Source organism: Macaca thibetana, chromosome 1 (genome assembly GCF_024542745.1).
Source record: "Macaca thibetana thibetana isolate TM-01 chromosome 1, ASM2454274v1, whole genome shotgun sequence".
Taxonomy (NCBI): Eukaryota; Metazoa; Chordata; class Mammalia; order Primates; family Cercopithecidae; genus Macaca; species Macaca thibetana.
Genome location: NC_065578.1, coordinates 165,763,972 through 165,780,635, shown reverse-complemented (window position 1 = coordinate 165,780,635; position 16,664 = coordinate 165,763,972). Strand labels below are relative to the sequence as shown.

General features: G+C 38.8%; 1 protein-coding gene across 4 annotated transcripts in view; it reads left to right on the top strand.

Annotated features, from left to right (window-relative positions):
* CRB1 (crumbs cell polarity complex component 1) overlaps positions 1–16,103 on the top strand; it is a 282,711-nt gene extending 266,608 nt beyond the window's left edge. For 2 of the 4 annotated variants that reach the window (XM_050765201.1, XM_050765191.1), the window contains one exon: positions 15,225–16,101. In XM_050765201.1, coding sequence (XP_050621158.1) covers positions 15,225–15,440 — 216 coding nt within the window. In that variant the 3' untranslated portion in view covers positions 15,441–16,101. Of the gene's footprint in view, positions 1–15,224 lie in introns of all 4 variants that reach the window. The other 2 variants (XM_050765233.1, XM_050765223.1) reach the window with 2 other exon arrangements.
* The last annotated feature ends 561 nt before the right edge of the window (positions 16,104–16,664 follow it).

Below are 16,664 nucleotides of genomic sequence, written 5' to 3'. Positions count from 1 at the left end.
TTGAAACTTAGTGTCTCAAAAGGAGTAGAAAAACAACTCCGAAGTTCCCCTATGCTCCTGGAAACATTAAATCCTCTTGGCAATGGGTGACATGTGAAAGGACTCCCTCAGTTTGCCCCGAAATACTCCCCTTGGTCCTAAAAACATTACACACTCCTTTAGTGAGTTATAGGCAAAGGAGCCAGTGTGTTTTGAGGGACAAGGTATAAATGCTATGGCATCCAAAAGGATTAGCTGCCTTTTCTGGAAAATTAGGAAATTGATGTGTAATTTTTAATTACGCATAAATTTCAAACTTTTCATCAAAGTCAAATTGTGCTGATGTAGTCAAACCTAATCTAAGCATTGATTCAAGAACCTGCTGATGGAGTGAAAATACATGGCAACTTGTTAACAAGAAGTACAATTATCTACAGCTCAGCAAATAACGCTCAGAGTGTCATGTAATATGCTGAGCTCAGGCAGCCTATAGCCAATGCAGATCTCTCTCTTTTTTTTTTTTTTTTCTTCACGGTTAATATTTACAGTTGGAAGCAAAACATGGCTGCAATCTAAGTGCTGCACCTAACAAGGAAGTTGTTGGCTTGATACCTTGTTTCCTGACACTGAAGCACTGAAACAGCTACCTTCTTAATCATCGCCTGATGATATTGTGTTAAAACTGGAGGGGAGCACATGGCTGTTTTATATGAGCCACAACCCCGGGAGATTTTATTCATTGTTTAGTTGTTTTACTTCTTGATAGACATACTGGGATGTTAAAAGCATAGGACTGAAAGTTGTGCATTATGGAAGGAGTTTTTTCTTTGTTCTCCTGCTGAATTTTTCTAGGTCTGTGCAGACACTGTTTGTAAAGACAGTGTACCTCCCGACACCTACTGTGTGCTAGGCACCTTCCTAGAACTCAAAACAAAACCTTTCCACCCATCAGCCTACTTTATTGAAGTTATTCTCACATGCAAAGTCCAAAAAAAAAAAAAAACCTAAACAAACATCAGTAATCAGAGAAGCATGATTGGTTACATAAGCACTGTGCACAGTAAGAGACCTGAAATATAAAATAACGATTTTTACTCTTCTTTCAGTCTGCAAATATGCCAACTAAGGGTAATACAGTTGAAATTATGGGGTAGATTTGGGGTTACATTTATATAGTGCTCTAAGGATGCAGCTATGCGTAATTAAACAAGCCCTGATAATTTGGATTCTAAGCTGCTTACTAACTGTGTGCCTTTGGATGAATTGCTTAAATCATCTTTTAAATATATGCAATAATCTCTGTATCATTAGATTGTGGTGAAAATTAAGAGATGGCATGTAAAATGCCAGAAAATATTAAATCCTCATCTTGTAGTTACTTTTTCCATATCCCTATGTTCCACCTTTTAGTTCTAATGTATTTTGCAGGTAATCCCAGTGTAGAAAATGAACCAAATACAGGAAAGATTAACTACTTGGGTAGGAAGCTCAAAGAATCAAAGACCTAGGTTTCATCTTTGTCGTAGAATTTATATATTTACTCTGGGTTCCTGAAACTAGTAAAAGAACCCTAACAAATAGTAGCAAACGAATTTTAGTAAAAGAGAACATTGAAACATTTAATAGAAGACCAATGTCTTAGAATGATTTAATAAAAATGTCTTTTAATATTGAGGTGATTTCTGCTCAGGTCCACCTCACAAAGAGGACCTGGACTGAGTTGAGCTATGCTGCAACTCTTTCTCGCTTGTCAAAGTTGTAGCTCCTCCTTGTGTTGCTAAATCACAGCAGATGGCTTCCTTTTACACCCAGCACTGTCAGTGGAATGTAAATGCGTCTCCTCACAACACTGAAAATACTAAGGCTGTGTGTTTAATCTGTGCTGTACAAGCAGAATGACCCTGAAAAGAACATGAGCACTGAGCACGTTTGGAGAATTGGCATCAATCCTTGGAAACAGGATTGGGGAGGATTTTTCAAGCCTAGTGACTAATCATGGTTTTCTTCCTGAGGCTCCTAACTCAGCCATATCCCTGAGGACAAGCAATCTAAATGGTGATTGAATAGAAAAGTTATAGACCCAAGGGAAATATTTTTTTTTAAAGGGGCAGTGGGAGTGTTATTTGGGGTATGGGAAAAAGTAGAGAGAGTTGTGCTGCACCACAAAATTGAAGAGGCTTAGTTTATAGTTTGAACACTCAATTCTATGTCTCCTTGGGAGTTAAAAAAAATAAAATTTCCCTGTTTCAGATTATTTAAGTCACTAAGAGGAATATTTTCTCTAAGCAATTACTTCAAAATTCAGAAATAATGTAAATAATTCATGTCAATATGATACCAAATATGAGACAAGAATTATTCAGAAAAAAACTATATTTTGAGAGTATGAATAGCAAATTATAGAAATAAAATATAATCAAGCACATTATCCAGGTTATCTCATTTTTTTCTTAAATAGATGTGAGAGCTGCTTAGTAAACAGATAACCTGATCTTCATTTTATTAAAACAGTCTCCAAAAATTAACCAGTGGCTAAGGGAGAAGAGAACTTCTCATGCAATTTGTCTTTTGAGCCTTTTGTAGCAAAGGAACACAGTTCTTGTCACTTCTACTTCCCACCTTTCCTTGGGCAAGGGTCTCAAACTATTATTTAAAAAAAAGATGTGGTCATTGTGAATATCATAATTACCCTATGTACCATATATAACACAGACTTAGAGATCGCAAAGCATAAAATACTCACTTTAGCTTTATTGTATGATCTAATTTTATAGTAGGTTATTAAATTCTGTGCTAAATTTATACATAGAGATGGAGCAATTTTAGTTCAGCAGTATTTTTAAACTAATAGGAAAATGCTGTTAGACTTTATTTTTGTCCCCTCTAAGAATAAATGGTTTAGATTCCTCAATACAAATGAAAACCTAGCCTTCGTTTTTGTTGTGCTTTGGGGTATTTAGGTGAACTGTTAGTAAAGTCATACATAAGGTTTTGTTTGTTTGTTTGTTTGTTTTGTTTTGTTTTTTAAATTCTGCTAACTTTAAAACCTATAGACTTTTACCAAATGGCTTATGAAAGACTGACTTCTGAAAGAAACCTTAGTTCTAAAACTAAATACTATTTCAATAAATCCTCATAATATGAAGGTTTCTATCTTTGCTGGTTGTCAGGTTGCTTGGTGTTTTAAGTTGCTTTGAGTTCATAGGTTTTAGAAATGTTCACTTGGGATCTGATCAGCCTCTCAGCTTCACAGGATCCATCTCTGTTTAGACATACCAAGTCTCAAACTATTTTGAAGAGAGAAGGCTGTGAAGTGAAAGGCTTCCCATTAAAGCATGATGTGTGTCTTTCATCTTCCACTAGGCAGAGTTCGAAACTGAAAGTCTGATAATTTGATGTAAACTGACAGTGGCAATAGAAATGGCTACTTTTGAGATTATTTAAGAGAAGGTACAAAGTATAGACATTCATCAACGAAACACTAAAAGAAAGGTTTTTATTTCTATGCTTTTAAAAATAAGAATAGAGTAAATGGCACAATAGATTATATAAACAAGGACTTCAATGACAAGCTGTCAAAGTTAAAATAATATATTTTACATGGGTGACTTGACGCCACACTTTATCACCTACACGAGGGGAAGCCAATTTGAGTCTGGTCAATAAAATACAACCTCCAAAGTTGGGACTGGGGCAAAGCTGACATGTGTGGCAGAGTCTGGTGATTTGGCATCCACTTCTGCTGAGACACAGCAGGAGTTGGCACTGCTACCATCTGGGGTATATCCGACATTTAAACCCTATTTGATTAATCAACACTTATGCAGGTTGAAGGGACGATGCATTGGCTCTGCTCTGAGGCAGTTCAGGCTCTAGTAATTTAATGCAGGTCTGAGGCATAAATGGGACTAGTGATTCAAAAGCTGGATTTACTGCAGTCTCACAACTGTTGAAAATTAAAGTACATGTGCTGCAAGTTAGGGTTACTAGGGTATCTCATTATAGGAGGCTATTTTTTTTCAGAGGTTGGAATCTTTACTGAATTACTGAGAGACTTATTCGAATGTAGGCTTGGACCAAATAATTTTCTGATAAATTGGTCATAAATCCTCAGTAAAATAAGCTTGGTGTTCTCAGCATATCTATTGGCTTTTTGATCATTTTTATGGCTTTCCTTTTGCTGGTCAAATTATCCTTATATGCTCCTAAAGCTCCTCTGACATGGATTAAGTCAACACAAACCAATAGACCTTCATTACTTTGGCAACTGGTTTTGATTTGGGGGCAATAAATATGATGACACAGACTAGATTACCTCTGCTGAAGGGATATGTGATAAGCCGTAGGGATGTCAGGGATCCTGCATTATTTTTTCTGCCTAATGTGAGAATGAATTAATAGTAGCTTTTAACCAGTTGAAGAAAGTTGGAAAGAAGAAAGAAATCTGAATGAAAAGAGAACCGAGGTACGGCTTATAGGTTAAGAGCAGTGACACCAGTCAATCATAAGAAAGTCCATGAACACCCACTGTGTGTCCAACACCGTGCAAGGCACAGGCAGGCAGGGTCAGGGCCAAATATGTGAGGAAACTAACATGTGATGTGATCCATATCTTAGTGTCTAGTAGAGGAGATAAGACCATCAATGACAGTAAGATTTATTGTGCAATAAAAGTGTAGAGCAGAGAGAAATAAGCAAGGCCTGGAATAGCCAAGGAAGGGGTAATGGAAGAAGCAAGATCTGCAAATATGGGGGTTGGAGGAACTATTTTCTTTATAAAAAGTGTTTGTTAAATTATTACTTTTCCAACATTTTGCTTGGAAAAAAATGCAAACCTAAAGAGAATTGGAAAATAAAGTTACAACTAATGCATGTAAATCTTTAACCCAGATTACCAACTTTTTAACATTTTGATACTTTTGCTTTATCTCTGTCCCTATACATGTTTTTTTTTTGTTTGTTTGTTTTGTTTGTTTGTTTGCTCAGTGATTAGAAAGTAGATTGCAGATGTCATGACACTTTACCACTAAGTATTTTAGTGTCTCTTAAGAAAGAGGACTTCCTTCTATAACCATAATGCTAGTATCGTATTCAAGAAATTTAACATCTTATATGCTATCCATATTCAGACTTCCTAATTGTCCCAGTAATGTCCTTTATAGATTTTTTAAATCCAGGATACAATCAATTGCATTTAGTCATCAGTTGGCATGTCTTTTTAGTACCTTTTTTACCTCAAACTGTCCCCTGCCCTTTTATTCCTTTTGCCACTGAATATTCTCTTGCTTCTGGAATTCTGTATAATATCAATTGGCATATTTATCCCTTGTCTTCTAAAATTATTTAGTATGGCAGAAATGGGATATGAAGAAACTCCAATCTTTTTCTGCACTACAAAATGCAGGTTAGCAGAGGACCCAGCAGATGCATAAAAAGGGAACTGAAATAATGAAGCTACTATGTTTAGAAAAAGTGATATAAGTCATCAGGCTAGGAAAGGACCAGCAGCGAGTACACATGAAATTGCTCCCTCCATTCTGGCCCTCCTGAGAGAGAGGAAGTCAGGTTTCTTGACATGGTATCTAGATGGGTTACATGCCCAGTTTTGGTAAACACTTCCCTGGCACATGAGCTGTCTGCCACTTCCTATTCTATTTCTTCTCCATTTGTGGCTCTGCATAAGGAGTTACCCTTCTGTAAAGTTTTGCAGGCATGCAGGAAATGTCCCAGAACCACAGGCATGCTTTTTGTTCTCCTTAAAGCAATTGGATCATGGTGATTCCTTCAGCCTAAAACACACTTCTTTACCTCATTCTCCCAGCAACTTCCTTTGAGAAACTTAGAGATGCCATGAGGCACCTTCCTTTCTCCTTGTTTTTCCTTCATATTGACCTCTAAACTACCACCACCCATATGGAACTGTAATTGTTTATATAGCTGCCCCACCCCCAGGCACTACCACTAAATAGTGAATTATTTTAAAGATAATGGTTATGCCTTTTACTTCCATATCTCCAGGATCTAATATGCTGTCTGAAACTTTGAAGGCATTTGGTAATAATTTGTTAAGTAAGTAAATGAAAGCATGAATAAATGAATGAATGAATTTCACCACAAACAAACTTTCTGGGCTATACAGAACTCTTCTTGTGACTGAGAAGAACTTAATAATGTGTTAAACAGGGCAATCAGCATTACAAGTGTGTGAGTCAATAACAATTGATCAGCCATTTGCGCAAAGCACTGCGTTTTATATTATTGGAAAGTTCCAGAGTAACGAATAGTCATGCCTTAGAGTGCTTAAGGGAGGGATGGATTTGGCTTAACTCACATTAAACAACAGCTACACATTCATGTGCATATGCTATGCCAGGCAGGGCTAGCTACAGCTCTTCTCAAAAATGTGCTGGCCCTGGACATTGCTGTGTAAGAGTCACAGGTGAGTGGAGTCACATGGGCTTCCCTAGAGAGGCTTTGCAAAGTAGAGAAAGTTTGAACTGTCTTTTAAAAAGAGGAGAGGCATGATTGAATAAACTGCATGTTTCAGGATGGAGAAGTGGTTTGGCAGGAGCAGGTGATTCCTGTTTGAAAAGGGGCAGGTAAAGAGAGTTGCCCTGCTGGAACTCTCAGCACTAGTAGGCTGCAACTGATGGTGACCCTCATGAGGAAATGGGACTCATTAGTAAAGAGGCTCAATTTAAAAATTGTTGGGTGGGGTGGCGCATGCCTGTAATCCCAGCACTTTGGGAAGCCAAGGTGGGCGAATTGCTTGAGCCCGGGAAGTCAAGGCTGCAGTGAGCCAAGATTGAGCCACTGCACTCCAGCCTGGGCGACAGAGTGAGACCCTGTCTCAAAATAAACAAACAAAAAAAGAAATACAATTGAAATTAGCAATTTATATTTGATATGGATAGGTTTGATATAGTTCGTTCCCAGGGCTTCCTAGTCAGGTAAGTACGGTCATTGTTTTCTGTGGGGCTGGATAGAGGATGTAGATTCTGGAGGAAATAAGTGTATAGAGGATAGATGAATTACCTAGGGAGAAGACAGTTATGCCTTGGGCCAGGATTGTGACTGTGGGAACAGAAGAGAGAAATTTGAACAGAATGGTAGGGGAATTGGTTACAAATGGGTCTGGGAATAGAGTAATGAAGAGATGAAAAGGATGTGCTTTGAAAACTACAAGTGCTTGCAGCTCATAGCACTGAATGGGTTACACGCTCTGAATCTTTAGTTAGCAACCACTGTTTTCTAAAATGAAATAAAGAGAAGAAAAGAAAAAAAAGGGAGAGAAGCATGAATGTCCACATAGCTTTTCTGAGACCAAAATAGGCCAAGCTAATGTCCGGTAGTTCACCTAACAGAAACAAAAAGAATAATTCGCATGTAGCAAATGATAGCTGGCTGTGGCTTATTTTTTACCTTTATTTTTGTTTTTAATCCCCACTAGCAGCTCCTGATTGTGTCACTTGATAACGTTTCCATTCTAGATACGAGGGGGAGGAAAAGGTAAAAACAAACACATTGTTTGTTGATTTCACAAAAAGGAATAATGCTCAACTGTATTCATGTCTGGTTGGCTCCTTGGTCATATTATCCCTTACCTGCCACACCAATTCCTGCCTCAGCACCTCGGAGATGGCACCTCCCCTTGCTGCTTCCATTCCTCTGCTGGACACATACTGAGGTTTTTATTAGCTAAAAATCCCCAGAGGCAGAAGCTCTGTGTTGATAAAGTCAATAGCTCATTGCATGCTGCTGGACAAGCTCTAACTTTTAACTCTCTTCTGCCAAGTGGCAGTCTGCAATGTCTTTGTGGAACAGACGCTGTTCCAGGTGCCAGGGAAACAACTGGGAACAAGGAAGGCAAATATCTGCACCTGAATGGAGCTTCCATTACAGCAGGAGACAGACATAAACGCTATAGACTTCACCTGGTACTGCGTACTTGAGAGAATGAAAGCTGATTGCAATCAAAGAGGATGGTCAGGGAAGGTCTCCCGAAGAAGGTGACAGCAAATAGTAACACCTACCTAGTTGAGTTATTAGGAGAATTAAAGCGTCTTCTGTGTTAAAAACATCTGGCGAACCACTGACACAGGGTCAGAAGAAATGGCTGGCCATTATCTTTCAACAATAAATTTACAAAGCATAATGAAATATAACTGATTTTGAGCTGCTCGGATTTGGTTCTTGTATGAGACAAGGCGATAATTTTTATTCACAAGGCCATGTGCTCCAAAGAAAACAATGCTATCACTGATACCACCTGCTTATGGAGAGAAAAATATGAAAGCAATGTCCTCAAACTTCTAGCTGCATCTGTGCTTCTGCCTAAAATCTGGTATCCTAAGTAGGAGAGAGGTTGTGAATTATCAGGGCTTTTGCTTGATACTTATTTTCACGGATCCAATGCCTATACTGGCTCCTGCCAGGGACTGTTTGGCTCAGCACTCTACTTCTAGCTAGCATTGTGATTACACAATTTGTTGAATGCAGGAATAAACTTGCCTATTTATGACCAATGTCACAGCACATGTCAAATCTCAGTGTCACTGGGCGCTTTCCCTAAAGGTCTACAAGAGGAAATATGTCATGCTTGAGTTAATGTTAAGAGGTTGATTGTTTAACCTGGAACTATAATTCCAAATATATATCCTTATGTTAAATCAGTTTTTTTTTTTTTCTCATTTATCTCCAATGTATCCACAAGAAATTTCCACAGTAGCTGTTCTAGCTTCTTCCTTCCTATTGCAGCTATACCATTCCTTCTGGTGTGGAAATCATATCAGAAGCTTCCCAGGAAGCATCTTCCAGGTTGTGGTTCCCTGGACGGTCCCATCTCAGCTCAGTTATTCCTCCCCTGGCTTTTTGATGACCCCCAATCAGCAGAGTTAAAAGAAATTGTAATCACGTGGTGAGAATTAATGAAAAAGCCTTTATATTGGATTCCTTGTTTTTCCAGCAAGGACTTCAAACCCTGCTAACTGCAGTCTTACAGCCCTTGGAGGGGGCCGTAGCTCACCATTGTTCTGTTCTCAGCAATCCCAGTGGGAGCTTATCTGTTTTCTGGGAGAAGCAGAGCAGCCAGATGAAGAGATGGGGCAGTGCCAAGGAGAAAATGATACTCAGCATGCAGTGCAGATCCCTCCCTCCCCTGTTCCCTGCTGTCGGTCTGCTGCTTAGAGGGAAAGGTGCCTGGTGGCTCTCTGATCGCCGTCCTTTCTTCACATTCCTAAGCCTTTTATTTGGTGAAAGGAGCATCTGGCTGGATAGCCTCCTCCTTATCCCAGGACACTTCCCGAGTTCTGTCTTTTGGCTTTTTAATACCTTATTTTCCCCTTATGACTGTAAAGTGGACAGTGTATTTATGGTTGAAAATTGGCTGCTATAGCAATATTAATTTTAAAAACAGAGTTTTGGCACATATTCAATATTACTATGGAAACAGCCATTTCTAACAATTCACTGATAAGATATAGTTCAAGGACTGAGGTCTGTGTGGGAGGTTTTTACCATCCACCATATTGACGATCTACTTGTCAGAATAGCAATTCACAAGAACTGCTCTTCGAAGTTGTATTCCTTTTTAAAAAAATTTAGAGGATGAGCATTCAAGAGATGCCTTTATTTTGCTTTATATATGTAGACGGAAGATAAATATTCTAACTGGCATGTGAAAGACACAATGTGTTTAAAGTAATTTTTCCATGAATCACTAATTCTCTTAATTGCACATAATGGTCTTACTTGGTTATTCGATGTAACACTAAATACACACACAGACACAACTAGTTTCAGAAATGCACATATTGAAGCTGGAATGTAACCTGTAATCAATTGGCACATTCAAACATTTTAACTTGCCATCTTAAACTGTCTCCACATATTTCTATGTAACTGATATACATACAACTGAATTCCAGGAAAGACTTGAAGTAATTCACTGCACTGTAGTGTTTCCCAGGAGCCAGTTTTTAACCCCAAATATTGCCTCCATTTTTAACCACAAACATACTTCTGTTGGTTTTATAAAACGCAGGGATGAGAGAAAGGACCTCAGGGGGGTGATGGTGGCACTGTTAGTTCTTGAGTTCCCTCACTTTAAGTCAAAGCTTTCATGTTTGCACCTCCATTCACTTGGAAGTATGAGGTTATGTTTTCCAAAACATCCTGCAATGCTTCATATTTTTTTCAGGACTCCTTCTGATATGTTTATTGTCTTCACATTATTTCAAATGCTGTCATTGGCCCTAAATATCATGAAAGATAGGTCCTGATGCTGACAACAGAATTTGTCTCATTTCTTTTATTTCCAGCTCATTTTGTGTTTTCCAAATTAGATGAACTCTCAAGCAATTAGTAACAGTTGATTCTGATAGGCCCAGATTGCACACCCTTCTACCAGCGCCACATCAGCACAGTGAGAGTGATAACCCGAAGCGCCTCCTTGTTCACACGTTCGGCCCTGAGTGGATGGTAGGAGTTCTGAAATCCAAACAGGATCAAGAAAATCAATCAGGGGAAGGTCACTCAGGGTAATAAACAAGAGCAACCACATGGATCAAAGTTCTCGTACTGTGTGTATGTCCTATGAGAAGCTCTTTATCCACTGAATGCTATAATTCTCAGAACAATTCTAAGACATGGGAATTGTAGTCCCCGTTTAGTATACTTAGTCTGCATATACTGTGGGAAAATGGTATGCGAGCGGAACTCTTAACCACTTCATTACACAGCCAGGAGTGGCAGAGGTAGGGCTACATCCCAGGCCTTGAATTTTCTCTTTCATTATTATGACATTTCTGAGAGAAGTGAGAAAACAGTAAATATCGGCTAAGTATACTAAACAAGTAGCAAAACTGGATTCAAATCCCTTTCTGTCTGCTTAGCAAGTGCATGCTGTTTCTAGTTCCCCTTCAGAAGAAACAGTATGAAATTTCTTTTCTGGGATTAAAAGGAAAACACACATTAACGTAGGCTGCTACGACATTCCAGCATACAATAATCAGGATGGAAGTTTCAAAATAGGTTTTGACGGTTTCACCATAGAATACCACGGCATAACCTTGCTTGGGTCCTATATAGGCCAGAACCCAGTTAATGTTTCAGAATAAATTCTCTTTGAGGAGAACAAATGAAACATCTATTTATTTTATTCTGCAGATATGGAGTTCAAAGTAATCACAGTTTAAATTAATCATATATACAATATACATGTTTAAAAAGTGGTTAATATGATAACTGACTACAGATAGCAGCATGTCATTTTTTAGGGGAAAAAAACAACTTTACATGATATTTATAATTAATTTGAGGTATGTCTTTTCAGGAAAGGGTTATTCAAAAGCACAGTGTTAGAGCACAACCAATCCAAATAGGGCTGGCCTTAAATCTCGTCCTGCACCTGGAGGCCTTCATCGTCAGTTCATGTGTCCCAGCACTTTCAATTATCAAAAGATCCATCCTAGTGCCGTATATTTTAAGCACAGTTGAAGAATAGTGGAGCAAAAAAAAAAGCCTTTCAACTATGGGAATTTAAAAGCAAAGGGCCCTGAAGAGGCGATTTCAAAACCCTACTCATTCAGTTCACTCTAAAGCTTAATGACATGCCCTATTTGATACAGTTAGGGGAACTCTTTCATCAAAAACTTTATATGAGACTGGGAATTGCAATACTGGGTTTGTAGGTTTGCTCCCTTGGTCATACTGCAAGGTCCTGAAGGAATTCTAGTTTATCTTTTAAAAGCAAGTAGAATTAGGGATAATGATAAATGGTATACTAATGACTACTACTATGTTTATGTGTTTGAGAACTTCCTATAGGCTGTGCTTTTTGTATTTTGCATTCTTTGTGTTTTATTTGGTCCCATCCTTTGAAATAGATATTAACATTCCATTTTATAGGTGATGAAAATGAGTTCCTCAGAGGTGAAATAACTCGCTGTGTTTGCACAAGTATTTGGCAGAGCCACGAATCAAACCCAGGTCTCTGCCTATAAAGACTGATCTCTTAACCACTTCATTACACAGCCAGGACTGACAGAAGTGGGGCTGGATCCAGGTCTTGAATTTGCTCTTTTATTTTTATCACATTTTTAAGGACAGCAAAGCAATGTAGATGAAGGACTTGGTTTCTCAGGAGTCCCAAAATATGTGAAACAGGTCAGCCCTCTGGTTCCACCTGAATTGGGGTACTAACAAGGACTCAGGACCCACTCCCATGAGTCTCTCTTCCTCTCCTGTTGCAGAATAGCAGATGAGAGGATCTAGGCAGCCTCAGTTTACCCAGTGTAATCAATCTCAGGCTGAATGAGAAGAAAAGGGCCTGGAAAAGTTTAGAAAACGGAGACAAACCAAATGATTTTTCTCCTGTGTGCATGGGTGTGGACACTCCCAGCTCTCTCATCCAGGAGAACTGCCATTTCCTCCAACAGATGACATGATTTACCAGACTGATTAAGATGAAATCAACATCTAAGAACAAGAGTGTGCATTTTCTAAAGATCACTGGATAGTACTAAGGTGTTTTGCTGGTCAGATTTCATCTGCCCTTCTGTGTCCCCAGCCTTTTGACCTTTCAAGCCCAACTCTATGGTTCTGTTCCTCTTTCCCAGGCCAGAGTTATCTTTATTGATAAAACATATAATTATTTACAAAAGCATGGCCACACAGTATGGATGGAGAGCTTGCCCTCTAGTTGACATAAACTATTTTTCTAAAAAACTACTGAACTCTCTCAAATTCTACATGCTTTACTTCAAAAGCTCCAGTCATTGGAGGATGAAAAGTTGCCATAACCCAGAATTTTTGACAGTATTGTGAAGGGGAGATGGGGTCGTAAATGTGTTTCTAATGATCTAATAGTACTATATTCTTGAATGTCTCCAAGGCACCTAAGACCAGCTTTTCCCAACCTGACCTCATATTCTTCCTACACAAACCTCATGTGAACCCAATTTTTCCTCATGTGAACCCAGTTACAATGATTGACATCCCAATCCACCTGCTCATCTAATGTGGTATCACCAGCCATCTTCATCCTTCCTCTCTTCCCCACTACCCCACACAGTCTGACACGGAGTGATGCTGAATATACCTCAGAAATCTCTCTCAACCATTCTTTCCCTTCAATTCTCACTCCTTTGCTAAATTTAGAACTAGCTAATCTCTTATCATGACTAATAAGATAAACTAACTGCTCTGCCTCCAGTTTCTTCCCCACCTACACTATCTCCCATCCTCCACCCTGTTACCAGATCTTATCTTGTCATGCTTTTGCTTAAATATCTTCAGTGGCTCCTCACTGACTACAGGAAAAAGTCTGAGTTCAGTGTGACATTCACATTTCTTGACAAGATCCTTCTACTTTACAGTATTTCCTCTCCCCAACTCTTTTCATCCTTTCCCAATTCAAACATACACATTCATGGTCAATGTCTTCGGTCACACTGGGTTTCTTACTGTTTCCCTAAATTCTAAGGACTTTTGTATCTTCTTGCCTTTTATATTTTGTTTTTGTTCTTGTTCTTGTTTGGAGACAGAGTTTGGCTCTGTCGCCCAGGGTGGAGTGCAGTGACATGATGTCTGCTACATCAACCTCCGCCTCTCAGGTTCAAGCGATTCTTCTGCCTCAGCCTCTCAAGTAGTAGGGATTACAGGCAGCCGCCACCACGCCCTGCTAATTTTTGTATTTTTAGTAAAGATGGGGTTTCACCATGTTGGCCAGGCTGGTCTCGAACTCCTGACCTCGGGTGATCTGCCCGCCTCAGTTTCCCAAAGTGTTGGGATTACATGTGTGAGCCACCAAGAGTGTCTCATTAAAGTGGAATTTCCTCCTTGGAGTACTTGAGCATCCATTAATCCTTCAAAGGACAATCATGTCTCATTCCAATCTTGCTCCACCTACGCCCCAAGACAATTCATCACACCGTCATAACACCTATCTGTAATGTATTATGGTTGTGTGTGTGTGTGTGTGCATGTGTGTCTCCCACTTCTCCTATTTCCAGAATTTGAGCTCCAGATTCCAAACTTGTATTTGTCTTGGTATTTTCATTTCCTTGCTCAGTGAATACTCAGTAAATGGTCAATAAGTATTGCTGAATGAATGCACAAACTAATGAACCACATTTGAGCAAGGCTTATTGTGAGTAGATCCCAGACAATGCTATGAAGATATTAGAATATTATATTAATTATATAATAATTTAAACCAAGACACAGGGAACAAAAAGCAGAGACTAAGGATAGAAAAGATACTTAAACTCTCTAGGATGTTAAACAGATTTCATTTGTAATAGATTGGTTTGGTAACGTGGGGATGAGTCCTAGAGAAAGCTAAATGAGAAGGTAAAAGAGTTTTCTCCTGATTTACTCTGACAGAAATACGTCTTTGAAAAAAATCAGTTTAAAAATTCAAACAGTAATTGCTTTCTGTCTTTAATATTTCTATGCAACTCAGTCCCAGTTTCATGTTACCCATTGTTAAACTGATAGAGTTTGGGTTTGCTAAAGAGTGTTTTGCAAACACATCGGGATTAACATTAATCAAACCACTGTGTAAAAATACCAACTTTGAGAGCCCAGGATCCAGCTCCCTTTGACAGGGCTCTACCTGCCGCTTTCTGTTGCTAGATGCTTGGAGTCAGCGTTAAGCGCATGCGCCTTTACAACCATTCAATTGCCATGTCGAATCCGAATCAGTGATTCCTGTGGAAACCTCTGGGCGAAACCAGCGTGTCACAGTCCCTCCTCTGTCTCAAGAATTTTTCCCACAAGACCCAACTAATTTAATTTGTTTCCTTTCCCCAAACAACCAAACGAAACAAAACTGTAAAACAACCATTTCTTCAGTCCCAAATCAGAACTTTTGGCAAGGGAGGAAAGAGATCATGAATAATATGTGGCTATAGATCTAGAATCATTTTACAAATATAAATGTGGGCTCATCTTTTGCCTTTGTTGCTACGTGAATGATCTCAGTCACTGAGATTGAGACTGAGCAAATACAGCAGATATTTCATGCCAAATTTTCTGACTGTAGACTTTAGATGCTAGATATATGATCACTTGCAAATGATTTGAGAATAAGAAAATCTTTCTTTTAATACCTTGGTCTTTTTACAGTACTGAGTGGTAACAGCTTGCTCTGGTTGGTCTTCATTCCTGGGTAGTTCCATTGTCCTGAATATTTATTTGCCTTTGCTGTAGAATGCGCATCCCAATGATTTCAATCTTTCCAGTTGGCAGATGACTTGATCTCGGACATTTTCACCGCTATTGGCTCAGTGACCCTCGCCTTGTTACTGATCCTCTTGCTGGCCATTGTTGCTTCTGTTGTCACCTCCAACAAAAGGGCAACTCAGGGAACCTACAGCCCCAGCCGTCAGGAGAAGGAGGGCTCCCGAGTGGAAATGTGGAACTTGATGCCGCCCCCTGCGATGGAGAGACTGATTTAAGAGCATTCTGTCCCTTCAAGATAGGGATCCACACACTGTGAATGTGATGACTGTACTTCAGGGGTCTCTGACATACCTGACGATGTTAATCTGCAACCGGGATTACACTGGAACTACAGGAATGATTCCTTTAACCACCTTAAAGACTTTCACAGTTGTTCCACTCGACACCATTGTTTTATTATGTTATATCACCCAATCACGAAAAAAGTCTGTGCCAGTAATTTCAGCCTTATAATTAGCAAAAACATCTTCCAGAGAATGAAGTCTTCTGAGCAAAGCTCCAGTGTCTATCACTGAAACTCTTTCCTCCTTTCAACCTGGGGACAACTTTTAGTTTTCATTTTAGGTTTCTGTACTTTCTGTAGTTTCTGTGTAAACATATGGCAGTTTACACAGAAACTGTAGTTTCTGCCATATGTTTACACAGAAACTACAATAAAAAATTGGCTACATTTCTCACTTCTCCTATCATGTGGTCAAAGGTCATTGTTGTATACCAGCGATGGGATACTCCTGTATACTTTTGTCGTTCATTCATGGATTCAGAGAAAGCCATGGGAATGACCTGTGGTTCAAAAAAGTGACCCAATGGCAACAAATAAAAATCAAAATCTGGTTGTTCTCCTTTCTGAGTACTTTTTGCATTTTTGTGACATTACGTGTGACAAAAGTAACCTCTAGGAACATTTGAAGAACCTGTTTATGAATTAGATCTTTTAACTAAATCATCTCAAGTTGGTTACATTTTAAAATTATTACTCTTTGAAAAGGGTTGGTTAAGTCAAAATGCTTCCTAGATAGAAATCAAAACAGGAGGAAAACTCATATTCTCAAGTTCGAAAAATCAAGTTCTTTTCTTCCAACTGCTTTTAGGTAAACCAGTGCCAAACAGTGACATTGTCTAAAGGTAAGAACTCCAAAGTTAAATGTGTGCACTTTAAGGAGAATGTGTATAAGACTATGGGGTGCTTGGAGAAAATGCTGGGGCTTCTATTTTTATATTTTTTTCTACAAAGCATCTGGTTATACTTTTATATGTGCTTTGAAATATATGAAACATGCTACTCTTGTAGAATATAAATAAACTTTAAGAATAGATGCCTATATATTCTGGGTATATGCCCAACATGTCTAATGACATGAATTTTTAAGTGGTCTAGAAGAATCCATCCATCTCAACTATTCAAGGATATCATTACAGCAACTTCCCTTCTCTTCTAC